Below are 16,905 nucleotides of genomic sequence, written 5' to 3' on the forward strand. Positions count from 1 at the left end.
TGTCTAGCTGGGGCAGAGGGTTTAATAGTGATGTGTCTGTCTGGCTCCTGACTTGCGCGAGAAGCGTTGTCGTTTTAAAGCGTACATACTACGCATCCTTATCTTTGCGTGTTGCCCGCCTTGGCGCGCTGCGTAAACATTTGGAAAACTCGAGCTCAGGATGCTACGAGAAATACTCTGTGACAAAGTATTGATTTAACATTATTATTTCGCGTATATACGTAAAATTTTTTTCTCTATGAATTCTTTTTTTTGTAAGGTCGCGAGTTGAACTACAGATCATTTTAATACTTTACAAGTATAATAAATATTCAGAAAACTTAATGAACTTTAACCCAGTGCTTGGTCATAATTATCTTCTTTTCTTACAGGTATCCAATTTAATACTGAAAGGTAGTGATTAATTACTTATTTTAAGTATTAAAAGCTACTGAACTACAGTAATGCTTTTAATACTCAAAACAAGTAATTAATCACTATTTTCCAGAATTAAATTCCTATAAAGGTTTATCATTGTATCAGAATCCCATTAACAATATAAGTAATGTAATCTGAGTAATAATTAATTCTGTTGTTCTGATTAATGTTGATCTCGTCCGTTTAATTTCTCCGTAACACTCGCGTCCGTGATAAACGCGAAAGAAATCGTACCGCGATTTACAATTAATTTCTTCGTTATCTGATTAAGACAGGCGCGAGAGAGAACTATTAGACCTTCGAAGACAGACAATTAAACCTCGGTTACTAAACCGGTTTTTGCCGAGTCCGGACGCCGCGCCGAGTCGTGCGAGTACGTCGTGGTCTGTCTAGAGAGCTTACGAAGCGCGAAATTGCAGCGCTACATTTTCTTCGTCCGCTTCTTGCGTGCCTCGCCCCGGCAGCACACAGTCGCATCCTCTTTAATTTTCCTTCCGAGCTGCTTTACACCGGGGCGTGAAATTCACAGTAACTTTGGCCAATTTAGTTGCCTCGCGTGTGAGCACGAGATCCGTCATCAACCGGAACGCGAATGCGCGCCCTCGCTATAAGCGCGCTTATTTTATTGCGCGGAGTCTCTCTTTCTCTATTGAATCTCGGTCGGAAATTATTAAAATACGTCAAGTTTAGCGCAGTTATCTAATTAGCCACACGCCTCTCCCCTGTAACTCCGTGAAATCACGGTAACAGTATTCGAGTTTACATTCGACTAACAAATGTCACGTTTCACTTTTGTTGTGTGCAAATGATATTTTCGTATAATAGTCGTAAATACTTTTAACTCCATCAATCGATTTCCGCACAGACACCAAGTGCTTTAATGATATAAAATAAAAACTTTGACGTCTTTCTTTCTTTCTTTCTTCTTCTTTCTTCTCTTTTTTGTTTATTAACTTAAGTCGAGTCTGAAATCAGAACCCATGGGACAGGCAGAAAGCATTTTGCGGAAAACTTCGTAAGTAACGGTGCAGCGCAATGTTTACACTTGATCATAAACATAGTAGAATAGACAAGAAGAAATATGATTGGTAACCGCATCTGTTATACTTTGATAAAAGAGAGAAACGTTAAATGCAATAAAAGTATATAGAGCTTCTCTGACTAAATTTTTAATGAATGATTTTCTGTAAATTAATTGTAACACAGATAATTAAAATTGTAAAATATTTATTAATAGACAACAAATCGCTATTATAATTGTGTCATCCAGATTGTTAATCAATCATTCAGTTGAACGCTATAATTGTATAATTATAATTAGTTGTAATACATTCATATAAATTAATTATAATACACACAAGATTGTAAGAAATTTTATTTTTACTAATAAATATAACAAATCGTTATTATTGTGCTATTATTAATCAATCAGTTTATAGATGCAATAATAGGTACAGATTCATGATATACTTTAGCAAAAAACGTAACACTTTACTAACTAAATTTTTTACGTGTACTCCAAAGTACACATTATATAAAAATTAATTATTTACATATATTTAAAATTATAAGAGATTGATTGATATTGATAATAAATAACTAACATAATTGCACCATCCAGATTTTTAATTGATCAATTTATATATACAATAATATCTTGACTCGTACATACATCAGAAATATATCATATACATTTACAAGCTGGCGCCATAGTTATTCTGGCGATCAATAATCGAGATGGCGGCACGAGAATACGTCTGCTTTATTATAATCTGTCTAACGATCATTTTGTACGTAGCCACCGTCGCGGCGCGATATTAATTCCAGTCTTCGTAATTAAAAGTTTTACCAGGAAATCGCGTATTGAGTACACGAGCAAGTTTAATGGGGAGAATATAGACGAGAGCCAGTAGATTCTGAGGGGTGGCAGACGAAAGTCTAGTTTTAATATTAAACTGCACGCGCGCGCGCGCGCATACATACACACACACACACACACGCACGCACACATACGCACACAGCCATCGCGAATCCTCCGGTCCGATCTTTTCTTTTATCTATCAATATTTGTCATTGTCTTTAGTTCTCCTCCTACACTGTCACCCTTACTATTGTACGTTTGCGAACCCTTCCCATATTTGCGATTAATTATGTCTCACAAAAGTCCAAGTCTCGAGCTACTCCCATCACATTATACGCAATAGAAACATAAGAAAATATATCAGAATATTCGAAGACACGTAAATAAAACTTAAAAAAGCAATAATATAAAAAAATCATAAAACATCTATATATGTTATACATATAAAACTTTAGAAATTAGAATTATATATTATATAAAATATATCTTGCATTTACAGAAATTTAGAAAAGAGTTATGTAGTATCACAAATCAAATTAAAACGTAAATTAAGTTGACACTTATAGTTAAGTTGACACAATTTATGGTTTGTTAATCTATATTGTTTAGTCACCACTACTATTTCAGATTTTTCAAATGTAAATATTTAATTTTTCTCCATAATCGCTTAAAACTATTAGTGCTTAAAAGCTATTTCTTATATTTCAGTTTGATTTTGTGTGATACGCAGCTCTTTTCTATAATATAATATATTTTACATAATATAAAATTCTAATTTCTATACACACACCACAATTGTTTACATGTAAAATGTAAACACAACATTAATATAATTTCTTGCAAAATATGTTTTAATAATTATTTTATAAGTTTATTCTGTCGTTTACATTATTTTATTAAAGAATATTTTCAAATATAATCTGCAAGAATTTTTATTGATAATTTTCTCGTGTCTAACATTACAATCTAAGAATGATTGAACAGAATCTTCAAATAAAAAATCACAATGAGCAAATAAACACTTAATGAGATCAATAAGAGATGTTGAACATTATTTAGTTTCTAATTTAATATTATTATAACAAATCAAACAGTACAAAAGACACACCATGAAGGTATTATTTTGATATGTATACGTGTTGAAGATCGAACTTGATTACATTGGACAGTACTATCAATAATTTTGTCTCGTATCAATTCTTGAATTATTATTACAAGCGAGATAAGTACAATATCTGACTATAACTTTCATCGTCAATAATATTTTCAAATATATTTATCCAGCTTGTCGATACAAAAAACTAGCTACTAATTAATAATAATTATGAACAACAAATAGAAAATCCTTATAAAATGACTTTGTTATCATAATTCTATTGCGTTTATGCAGAAATTAATAAAACTTAAACTTCGAAGCTACTATCATGTAATAGTATTAACAGAAAGATACAAAAATATATTTACATGTTGATTACTTCAAAAAAGATATAACTAAAAACACTTGATTTTCGAGTTATTATCATGAATAAGTTAGGTAAATATCATTAAATATGTTAATCAAAAATAAACAAATTTAATTTTATAAAAAATCATTAAAATTATCATAACTCAAAAAAGTGATTTAGGAATATCATTAAAATTGTCACAACTAAAAAGGATTGTAGAACAAAAATGATAAAAATGTCATTTTTAATAGTTTTATAAATTTTTTTGCTGATATTTTATGAGACAATTTTTTTACGAAGTTTAAAAATAATTTTTCTCTTTTTTGGAAAATTTTTTTTGTTTTTAGTTATGTCACTTTTGAGATAAAAGAACGATATCTAGTTTTAAAAATAAACTATTTATTTTCTTATATTTTTATATATCATCTTTATTTATACATATATATATATATATATATATAATCTTCTGTAATATTTAAACAATTCATTCAAACAATTTTTATCCAATTAAATAGACGTTAGCTTCAAATTTGAAACTCAGACATTTCTATTTCGAATTTAAACACACAGCTTATTCGAATTTTTTGTGTCTGCACTTTATTAGCAACGAGACAGATTATAAATTGCTCGAATTTACTCCTGTAAAAAAAAAGGTATCTTGCATGTAACATCACAAATCCTTAAGAGAATAGAGCTGTAAGCATCTCGCAAAACTCAAGACGTTCTTACGAGAGAAAAATTCCAATAAAGCTCAACATATATCGAATTTATCAGACGTTTGACGTTGTAATCAGTTACCCTGCTTATTGTTGGCCTCTTACCTTCGGTTCACCCTTTTTATTATGTCGAGGGATAACGATCGGAGGAAGCGCCTGTGATTTTTAAGTATTTCAGGTGACTACTGGGGAATAAAACAAAAGAGAGAGAGCAAAGGGGAGAGGGGGGAGTCGAAGTCCACACCAAAAAAATGTTGATCTAAATGGCGGGATTTTCCTTGATACGTCCCTCCTTAATCCTCATAAGATGTACGTGCGACACATAGCAATTTACTTTATGAAGCTTTTCCAACGCGCGCGTCGAGGTCATCACTTTCTCCCTTTATATCGACCGTGCGCCTCGCACCGACGCTCATAACCCGTAATAACCGGGAACAACGCGGGGGTGACGAGCGACGTCGACAATGATAAACGTCTTTACTTGCTGCGCCGGCGAAAAGATCAGGCCGGGCACGAGGTAGACCGGGTTTTGCTCGGTAGGAACGAAGAAACGTAAAGATCGTAGAACTCCTCCCTCTTCGGCAGTCGGCAGCACAAAGAGGGATGGAGTGCACTGACAATAGTAAAGTAAATTATGAGAGTCGAACAACATCGATTGCCCTATCCCTCCCTCCCACGAGTCAAGTACGTGCGACACCCGTCGAGACTGTCGAAAGGGATGCGCCTTGATACATCGTAAGCAACGATGTAAAGCGACAGTTCTCAACATCGGCTATATTGCTGTAACTTCCACTTGTGTGGCTATGCCACGTTTGTGGAGCCACGTATATTACGGAAAATTAGTGGAACAGAATATTATTGAATAAGCTAATTACATTTTTTTTCAACTAACAGCTATTGTTGGAAATGAAGATCTATCGAATTAAATAGAGAAGGTTGAGAAATACTGATGTATACTGAACTTACAATCCTAAGCTATATTATTAAACGTACTTTAGATTTATATTGAGTAGTCGAGAGAGAGAGAGAGAGAGAATTGACAACTGTTTTTATTTTTGCTTATTTAAAATAGAATTTTCTTTTTTGTTTGGACATCCTCAATTAATAAAAATGCAAATTTGGTAGTATTTATCAAATATCAATTTATTTTTATAAAATAAAAATATTTTTTAATATCACGTCTTTTAAAAAGTATATTGCGTCTATAGGTCTACAGTATATAATATAATAATATCATTAAGGACTAGCTGTTTATCACGTTCTCCAATCAACACATTTACTAGAAAATAATATCAATATTATAATTTCCCATTTAACAACGTACAGCTGTCATGTAACATCATGTATTTTATTACATTTACTGAGAGTGTGAAATTATAACATTGATGTTATATTACTTTGTGTCGTCTAAAATAAGCGCTTAAGAGAAACTTTTACAATAATAATTATAATAATTACAAGATTGAGAGAGAAACAAGTTGTTCAACTAAGCTTCAAACGTGCGCACAGAGCGAGTGTAATTACAACCTGCCAAGATCTTTCAGCTCACTCGATCATCTCGCGACCTATGCGCGAACGTGGGTCACATACGCCTATTTAAGTGAACTGTTTAACAATTCAATGCCATACGGCGTATAACAAACTCGCATATACACCTTGATCAAACAAACGTCCGGAGCTGTCGCGATCACGCCCAGACCGCTCGACATTGTCGCTCGATCATTAACCGTCGCACATAAACGCATTTACATCGAGATTGCATTTCGCTAATTAATTATACAGCTACAGCTATACGGTTGACCGTGAGTCAATCATCGAGTCATGCTCGCGCGGTTGTCTCATCGGACGAATTAAAAAGCGCTGACAAAAAGATGTGTTTCTTTAACTGAAAACAAAGCGTAACAATGATATTGATCTTTTTTCTCGTTGCGTAAAAAACACGAATAACTTTGACAAGAAGATAAGCCTGTACTGATACATGCTTATTCACGCAAGCATACTTGGTAATAAAACTATAATTATCTTTTCTTAAAAAAAAAAGACTGGCATATCAACGCAATATATATACTATAATGCGCATTACTTTTTTGTGACATAACAATATAGTTTTTTTGATATTTTTTATTGCAATCACGATATATCATACTTAAGAAATAATAATATAATTTTTTTATTGAATCGTCAGAAGTTCAGTTGCACTTCAATTCAGTTTTATTGTATTTTTTTCTGTCAATATTTAAAATCTATTGTCTTGTAATGTTTGTACCTTTTAAATCCGTACAAAGTGCACAAACTTATAAATAATCCACGATTACAGGGAATCAATCAGAAATTCAATTATATTTCTTGCCGCAAGTCAAAATGTATTAGCAAAATTATTGCTGCATGCACCGGAGGACAATTTTTTTGTGGAGCATTTCGATGAAATCTTGGTAAGACATTATAATAAATAATTCGTAGTAAAAAGAAATTTAATGTGATTTGATATTGTTGCAAATAATAACGGAAATCACATTCGACGATTATAGAAAAATGCACCATGTGACATTGATGGTTTCTGTTTATATGATAATCTCTGACAATAATTAATATTAAATTTAATTTTTGAAATTTATTTGAACGGATATTGATTTAATTTAATTAATACTAAAAATCGTTAACAGCATATTTCTATAAACTGCATAGGAACTAGACGGCATACTACACAATTATTGTAAGAATTTTTGTTCCAATTGATAATATGGATAATTGTAGACTTGACTTCCGCGCGCTTCGAAATAAATATTATCGAGACGTACAATATACGCAGTGAAAAATATTTTCTATTTGTTGTTAAAATTTTATGTGAAACTTTTAGCATATCCAGGTATTAGTTTAACATATGTGACTGTGTTATTTAAATATTATGTAAAATAATATTCTACTTATACTAAATTAATATTTTTATATATCAATATTTCTCAGTGTCAAAATGACACAATTTATGAATAAATAAACAAATGATATGAAAATAATATATTTTAAAACAAAAATTTTAAGATAAGTAAAAATATTCATGTTAATTTAACGTTTCATAAATGTCAATTATACTAAAGAAATAAACTTCCATAATTTCCTTACAAGTTGTATTAATGCTACATTTTTTGTAGAAACTACATAACAATATAGTTTTTTTGATATTTTTTATTGCAATCACGATATATCATACTTAAGAAATAATAATATAATTTTTTTATTGAATCGTCAGAAGTTCAGTTGCACTTCAATTCAGTTTTATTGTATTTTTTTCTGTCAATATTTAAAATCTATTGTCTTGTAATGTTTGTACCTTTTAAATCCGTACAAAGTGCACAAACTTATAAATAATCCACGATTACAGGGAATCAATCAGAAATTCAATTATATTTCTTGCCGCAAGTCAAAATGTATTAGCAAAATTATTGCTGCATGCACCGGAGGACAATTTTTTTGTGGAGCATTTCGATGAAATCTTGGTAAGACATTATAATAAATAATTCGTAGTAAAAAGAAATTTAATGTGATTTGATATTGTTGCAAATAATAACGGAAATCACATTCGACGATTATAGAAAGATGCACCATGTGACATTGATGGTTTCTGTTTATATGATAATCTCTGACAATAATTAATATTAAATTTAATTTTTGAAATTTATTTGAACGGATATTGATTTAATTTAATTAATACTAAAAATCGTTAACAGCATATTTCTATAAACTGCATAGGAACTAGACGGCATACTACACAATTATTGTAAGAATTTTTGTTCCAATTGATAATATGGATAATTGTAGACTTGACTTCCGCGCGCTTCGAAATAAATATTATCGAGACGTACAATATACGCAGTGAAAAATATTTTCTATTTGTTGTTAAAATTTTATGTGAAACTTTTAGCATATCCGGGTATTAGTTTAACATATGTGACTGTGTTATTTAAATATTATGTAAAATAATATTCTACTTATACTAAATTAATATTTTTATATATCAATATTTCTCAGTGTCAAAATGACACAATTTATGAATAAATAAACAAATGATATGAAAATAATATATTTTAAAACAAAAATTTTAAGATAAGTAAAAATATTCATGTTAATTTAACGTTTCATAAATGTCAATTATACTAAAGAAATAAACTTCCATAATTTCCTTACAAGTTGTATTAATGCTACATTTTTTGTAGAAACTTTTTTTTACATAATTTTTGTGTTACCTATATACGTATTTATATTGCGTTAAATTAATGCATTAGATCATTTAAGACATAAGAAATTCAATACAAATTTTTTAACCACCATAAAAATAGATCGAATCTATAAATTGTACATTAAAATTCAAAGATATATTAGAAATATATTATATAGAAATAGATCAAAGTTTTACGCATCTTTGCAAGAAAAACAATCATTTAAAAAAAAAATACGTTGATTACTAGTGTAAAAATGTTTTTGTTCCGCCGAATCTGTAAAGTAGAGTTATGCGAGCAAGTTTTTTTGGAATCTAAATTTGGTAAAGAAAAAAATAAAAAAACAGACAGTAAAATAACACGCAGATGCAGTGAAGTTTGTCGATAAACCAGAATCGATTAGCCAAAAGCTAAAAAAATATTTTATTGAAGCTTTTTGTTATTTATTAATTTTACATGTAAAAATCAATAAAACGCTATTAAATTTTCCAATAAAATTACTGATTTGTTAATCAGTACGAAATCCATGATCTCTTTAATAATTAGATTGTTTACACGATTTTCTTCAGATATTAATATCTAATAAAGTTGATTGCCTATTTCATAATATAATCATGTTTCTTGGATATTTCACTGTTAAGTAAAGTTCCAATTAAAGATTAGCCTTGTTGACGCAATCGGTACATATCATGAACGATAATATTACAGTGCATTATCTTCATAATTATTAAGCTCGTTTAGTATAATAGTTTCACATTAATACGTAGTAGTTCTATATAGATTATCGATATACAACGTCGAAGATTTCACGTTTATATAATATTTACATAACAGAATAATTTTCGCGTTGCTTTAGATTATCGCCCTTTTCAAAATGAAATATCGACAACTTGTTGAAAGCTCGATATGTAACAATTTACGTGCGATTGATGTTAAAATGGTTGAAAATATCGAGATGTTTCTTTTTTTTAACACAAATAAGAGAAAGAATCCAATATTTGGTCAAAACGGATTTTGCTGCTTAACAATATTCCTTGTAAATTTTTTAATTCATTTTTCAGTTTTGCACTGTTAAATTTACAATATTAAATTATACCCACAATTTAAGTTATTCTTAATCGTTCCTATATTTTACCACTGCTTCTATTCAATACACTGTTCATTTACAATAACTCAAGAAAATGTATTAAATTTGATTAAAATTTAGTTTATTCTCTGCTAAGTACATGCATATATGATATATTAATGTGGACTTTGAAATTATAGAATAACTCGATCAATCATAGAATTAAATTAATTAGATATGATTGTTTTTTAACTACATGCATGTTTTGTATATTAAAATAAAACATTTTAAAAATAGAAAATATAAAATGTTATTAACTCAAGAAATTAGTTTAAATTTATTTGTTTAATTATATATTTAATAGTGTATAAACTACAATGATTCGATTTATCGGAGCTTCAAACGCAATCATAACTAAAGTTGGAAGTAATATTATAAATTACATTTTCTATAGTGACCCTCGGAATATTGAATATCTAATAAGGAAATTAATATGTATTACATTATTATTGAATTTATTCAGTGAGTCGCTAAAAAGAAAAGTCAATCTCAATCGTATATACGTGCAAAATCACCTTAATCATAATCTACGTGTAATTTTATACCCTCATCACGTGATATAGTTTTTCCTCGGATTCTTCCAGTCAGTCGGACTCCTTCCAGTCGATACTTCCACTGTACCTTGACCGATTCGTGACGAGAACGCGACGTGGTCAGGTCGAGTGCAGTGTCGACATTCTCTCTCGTATCAACAACGGTGCCGTTTAGACACTTTTGTGGAAATTGCGTTAATATTACGTTAAAATCCTCCGCCAATTTCAAATCCCAACAAATCGTGTTTCTCTCCCCGCGCTATGAAACCGTAATTCCAAATGTCAAACCGCGCTCGATCGTCTGATCGGCGCGTTTTCGCGATGCCCGACATATGAAACGTCCAGAAGAAGCATTCGATATTTCGTATTGCCGCGTTAGAGAACAAGCATTGTCACGTTGGCGCTACCGGAAATCGGTATGAATATTCAATCGCCGCGCGAGTTTCGCATCGCACGCTCGTAATAGGCCCGAAGTCCTCTTTTCTTTTCCTCTTTCTCTCTTCTTTTTTTTTTCCTTCGCCTGGGCGAGGATCGTCTGAATGACAGAGCGGCTGATCGAGAAGACCGCGTGCGAAAGGAGTGTCCCCGAAATATGTCGCATGATCTGAACTTCTCGTCGTCCTCGGAGCGGCCGTCGAGCGACGATGCGAGAGACGAGTATCTCGCCAGGTGGGAAATCGCGGTGCTGACCAGCATATTCCTCATCACGATCATCGGTAACATCCTGATTCTGCTAGCCCTTTACGTCCGACGATGTTATCAGAAACGGAAGTTCACCAGAATGTACTTCTTCATCATGCATCTGAGCGTGGCCGATCTGTTGACGGGCCTGCTCGACGTTCTGCCGCAGCTCGCCTGGGATATAACGTTCAGGTAAATTACTCCGCCATTCCAAAACTAACCTTATAACTTTTTTAATGAATTTTTGTTAACCAATACGTAAATTCGCATTTTGCGCCGCAGACGGCAATCAGGAAATACAAACGCATTTGTTTGACAATTACGATGTTAATCATAGGTTTGTTCGCGTCGCATACTTCAACATATTCCTACCATAGCTTCTATTAACTCCACGAGCGCGTTTGAGTGAGTAGGAGCTACGGTTGAAGGAAGTAAGAACATGTTGGAGCATGTGACGCGAACAAACCTCATGATATATGTATACTATATATATTTTGCTGCTACCGTTTCTTTTATTCATCAGTTATTTTATTTAGACCCGATTGTGTGCAGTAATATGTTACTTTGACTTTAAGCGAGACTTATAAATCGATCTTTCCCTCTTTTTAAAGCTGAGAGAGAGAGAGAGAGAGAGAATTTTAAGTTTTGCTTAAAATCAAAGTAATATTAGAGCAATATCGGGCCTTAGACTCATAAAAATAGTACTAATCCTTCACAGCTGAAAATTAGACCTAAGTTCTAAAACTCTGTTTAAAGTATAAAATGCAAGTGAATCTTTGTCATACAGTGATTAATAAAGAAACACTTAAAATTATTTTATCACAATTTAGAACCTCAATTGTACAGATTGCACCAATCGTCTAAAATTTTTGCTTCGGGTCCAAAATGATTCATTACTGTCGTTGCTGATGTAGTTGAGGGTTAAATATTAGGGTAATATAATATATTAGCAATAATTAATACGTTGAGAATGGCGAATAAGAGTCAATCTAAATCTGATAATATATTCTAATATTCTATATTGCGAAGGATATCACGTAATGTTTGGCGTTTCGTCCCGGCTTCCACTACTAGACTCATCAGTAAGGTATTGTAGTGGAAGCCTACCTTAGACGCCGGTGTAAGTTATTAAATCGAGATTCTATATAAAGAGATATACGCGTGTCTCAGCACTTGCGAGAATTTGCGAATATCGATAGACCTCTGATGGCGGGTCGACGTAGTAATATTCTTCGCAATATTTATCCAAAGTGAGAAATAACGTTCTAATTATATATAGTCCCCCCAAATAATCTGATTTTTAAATGTCCCCTCTTCTTAATTGTTGCGCGCCGAAAGATTTTTCGGTCTTGCAACGCAACTCTAATAATCTGAAATATCCCCCCTCCTAAATATTTGCGCGCCGATGGATTTTCGGTCTTGAAACGCAATTAATCTAGAAACTGTAAATTTTTACTTAATGAACAGAATTGCAATGTATTATCCGCGTTATTACAACCTGCGGTTTTGAAAACAAATAATTGAAGAAATAAAGGACTCTTTTTATAAACAATAATATATTAGACTTTCTATCTAAAATAATCTAAAATATTCTATTACTTAAATGTAGACATTTGAATTACGTGTATAATTCAAATTTGGATATTTGAAAAATTATAATACTTTGAAAAATTGGACAAAAATAGAACTAATCGCCAAATATAACAGAATTTATCGAAATTATTTCATGTATCTGCTATAAATTTAATATGTTTTATAATTACGTGATAAAAATATTACAAATTAATGTATAGTATAAATCTGTAGGGAAACAAGAAAAATAATCTTAAAATTAAATCCTTTTCAATTTTGATAATGGAACATTAATTGATTTACATACTCATACAATAGACAGGTTTTTTCGACTGTAACGATATTTTTCGCCTCGAAAAATATTTTTCAGAGTCAGCAAAAGAAATTGAAATGGATAAATAATAGACTAAATAAATAAATAAAAGAATAATAGAAAGATAAATTTAGTATTCATAGCTTTAAATTGTATGTACAGAAAAATATATGATATATACACATAATGACGGAAATGAATCAGAAATCTTTCTTGAGTTAAGTTTAATCACTGTCGCGATTGACAGCGAATAATCATCTTAAAGTTCTGAAATCAGGACAGACTTTAAGAAAAGTAGTATAAGCAGATACACCTTATATTTTCCCCAGCATAATCGTGTATATTGACACTTTGATTGATGTTAGGAAATTATATTTACCCACCAAGATATGATGTATGATAGGATTAATCCAGATTAGAGTCTCTAACGTTTTGCTTTCACAGCCCAAGAATATTATGTGCTATTTTAATCAATAACTTATCATAAAAATATGTATTTATTATTTTTTTCACAAATGTAAATTTACTAATTTCAACATAGTAATTTTGATAAATAAATCACAACCGATATATGTAATAAAAGAATAAGTTAAAAGGACAATTGTCAATTAATGAATACTATCAGTTTTTTTTTTATATTAATCTGTTAATATTAATTCTAAAAAAATTGCAGAAAATGTTATCTATTTTAGTTAAGAATCAAATCTGGATTTCTTTACTTTTGTTTTATTTTATCCAATTGATGATTGCATTTTTTAAAATATCTTTAACATATGTGGAAAGAAAGACTTTGCAAAAGTATCTATATAGATATCTGAAAATTTTTGTTGGATTATCATGAAATAATTATGTAGGAAACTTAAGTATGTTTGAGTAAACGCAAGCCATGTTGTAAAAAGTTTTGACATTTCCGCAACTGACTTTCCATCCTATACATTCAATTTAACGATTTGACAACACATTATTTTTAAATCTATATCTAATTCTTTAATGCCCAATTTCTTCACTTCTAGATAAGTTACGGATAACTTTATCCAAAAGATATTCCATTGTATTCTGGGAGATATCTTCTAGATAAAGGTTATCTAGAGGTGAAGAAATTGAGCATAAATACTGCAGCAAAAATGTTCTTTCGATAAATTTTTTAAGTAACTACAAATTTCCATGTAAAATTCTAAGAACATTCTAAAAATGTAAACTCGCAGAAATCTGTTTCAAATCTGTCATCAAGCATCGCAATATGAACTATCCGATTAAACAAAATTGACTATATGGCGGTCAGATTTCAGGGTGGTGCAGTGCTATGCAAACTGATCAAGTTCGGACAGCCATTCGGCCTATATCTCAGTTCCTATATCCTGACAGTGACCGCAATCGACAGGTATCATGCCATTTGCTATCCCTTCAGTTACTGTAGTATCACATCTCGAAGATCGAAAATGATGGTGTACGGGGCGTGGACGCTCGCCGCTATGCTGTGCGTACCGCAGGTCTGTTGAAAATTTAATTTGCTGCCTCTCCACTTTCCTTCGCACGATTCACCTTGCCACGCGCGGAGGGTGGACCTCCGGCTTAGTTGAGATATTAATTTTTATCTTATACAGACAGCGGGCGCAAATCTAATAGCGCTGAAACGCTAATTTACACAACAAAAAAATGATTTTATTGAAGTATGTAAAAATTCAGCTATATACAGATCTTTAAATAACTTTGTTGGATTATCAAAATTATATAGAAAACTCAAGCATTAAGTGCTGCTAAAAGTTTTAAATTCTCGCAGTCTACAATTTGAACAGTCTACATCATTATTATATTTTTTAATAGTCCAACAAAATTATTTTCAGAGAGATTTATATCTAACTACTTATATTTTTAAATACTTTGACAATACCGTTTTTCCATTTATCAGTATAGGTACTAATTATTTGTCCCTTATAATGTCAATGCATTTATGAGCAACAAGCAAAATATGCGCTTCGTGATATTTTTATAATTTTTAAAATTGTATATGTGTGTATCTTTGGTGCAATCATCGAACAATCATAAACATCGGTACTTTTCTTGTTGCAAATTACAAATTTCTTTCGTTCAATAATTTTAGATTTTTATATTCTCGTACATGGAAATATCGCCCGGCGTTTGGGAGTGTTGGGCCACATTCTACCTAAAATATGGCGAAAGAGCCTACATTACTTGGTAATATTCATTCATATATTTTTTTATTAAAAAAAATATCTATTCTCGTGACATTTAATAATTAATAGATTAAGCATTGTGAGATGTTTGAATTCAATTATAGGTACAGTGTTATGCAGTTCCTATTACCCTTCATAGTTCTCGTATATACCTACATGAGAATATGCATATCAATATGGAAAAGTAGTAAACTATCGGGACTCATTGATCATAAAAAGAGTAACACAGTTAGTTACTGTCAACGAAATCGAGATCCTCTTATTTCCAAAGCAATGATCAACACTGTAAAACAAATGATCATCGTGGTTACTTTATACATTGCCACCAATACTCCGTTTATCGGATGCGAGTTATGGGCAACATGGGATCCTAAAGCTTCCACCTCGCCATTTTTCACTGGTAAATATTCTATCAAAAGATAATAGTAAATAACGATATATATCATATTTATATAAATAAAAAACTATATAAAAAAATTATTATTAATTAGAAAAAATGACATTAATCATTTTCATTATCAGTGACATTAACAATTCGAAAATTTGAATTTATTCTTCTCTTAATTAAAGTATAATTAATTACAATACACATAAAACACTTGTAACAAAGTTAATTTGTTATTATGTATGTCAGCTTAATTTATATCATTATTATAGGAATGTGTTAATATGCGAAAATACAATAGATAGCGGGATCACCTGTATTTATTTTTCAGATCTAATGTTTCTCTAATATTTTCTTAAGGTATTGAATTATTTATCAATTCTTATCTCTCATTGTATGCGTTATAATTTGCAGGGGCTGCTTTCACTATTCTAAGTCTCCTAAATAGTCTCACGAGTTGCATTAATCCTTGGATTTACTTTGCATTTAACAAGGAATTACGTGCGGCGTTGACATACTTTTTTTGCAGAAAGAAAGATTATTCGTTGACTTACGGTAATCATAATTTTTCACTTCTTTCCTCTTCCCCTCCCACCTCTCTCTCTCTCTCTCTCTCTCTCTCTCTCTCACACACATGTGTATTTGTATCACATGAAATACAAACGTTATATTTATATGCTATTTTCTTCCAGATATAGATGCACGTCAGAATGCGTCAGATGTGCCCTCTTCAACATCGTCGTTTATTTCTAGAATCTCGCGACTTGCGAGTTCAAAGATATTCGGGTAAAGTGGAAATAAAACAAAGTTTGCATTTTGAGGAGGACTGTTTTGAATATAAAGAATACCGAGAAAATATAGTTGATGCATATATACATTTCGCAGGCGTGTAATGTGTTTGGTGCAACAATGTCGGGACGTGCAACTTCTTTCCGCGAGAACTACTCATTTAATAGAAATTATTTATTAAGAACCTGTTAAAAATACCTGTGAAAGACACTCTTTTATAGTAATATTTTTTAAAATACAGCCAGCAATATAGTTTAAATATCCACTGTCACGCGCGAATTTCGATCACTTGAAAATGTAGAGATAACATTCGACTTCGAATATCTCTTTTACGACTGACGAAAGCACGGCGCAATTTCAAATTTCTTTTCCCCTCGTATTTTATAATTCTTGTCGCATCTCCGCCCACGGTGCGTCATCCTTTACGATCTGTTATACTTGCACAGTTCCACCTCATTAGTATTTCCATCGGCCGGGCGTCTATTATGTTCCGATGTTTGTACTCCCATTTTTATCCCGATCATCCCAGAGACTCTCATACGTATGCTAATATTATACACCAGGTATGGACACCCTATTAAATAGCATTCTATTTAATTTCTTTTGGAGGTACAAATAACTTTTTTTTTTAAAGATTATTTTGTATTATGCAAGTGTC

The 16,905-nt window shown here is 31.3% G+C and overlaps 1 protein-coding gene across 1 annotated transcript; it reads left to right on the plus strand.

Annotated features, from left to right (window-relative positions):
• Nucleotides 1-10,716: 10,716 nt before the first annotated feature.
• On the plus strand, nucleotides 10,717-16,816 carry LOC108776979 (vasopressin V1b receptor). Its single transcript, XM_018543752.1, has 6 exons — nucleotides 10,717-11,185; nucleotides 14,161-14,368; nucleotides 14,980-15,074; nucleotides 15,178-15,473; nucleotides 15,873-16,013; nucleotides 16,151-16,816. The coding sequence occupies exons 1-6, from the start codon at nucleotides 10,905-10,907 to the stop codon at nucleotides 16,246-16,248; spliced, it is 1,119 nt and encodes a 372-aa protein (XP_018399254.1). The 5' UTR covers nucleotides 10,717-10,904; the 3' UTR covers nucleotides 16,249-16,816.
• Nucleotides 16,817-16,905: the final 89 nt, after the last annotated feature.

Source organism: Cyphomyrmex costatus, unplaced genomic scaffold (genome assembly GCF_001594065.2).
Source record: "Cyphomyrmex costatus isolate MS0001 unplaced genomic scaffold, Ccosl1.0 scaffold398, whole genome shotgun sequence".
Taxonomy (NCBI): Eukaryota; Metazoa; Arthropoda; class Insecta; order Hymenoptera; family Formicidae; genus Cyphomyrmex; species Cyphomyrmex costatus.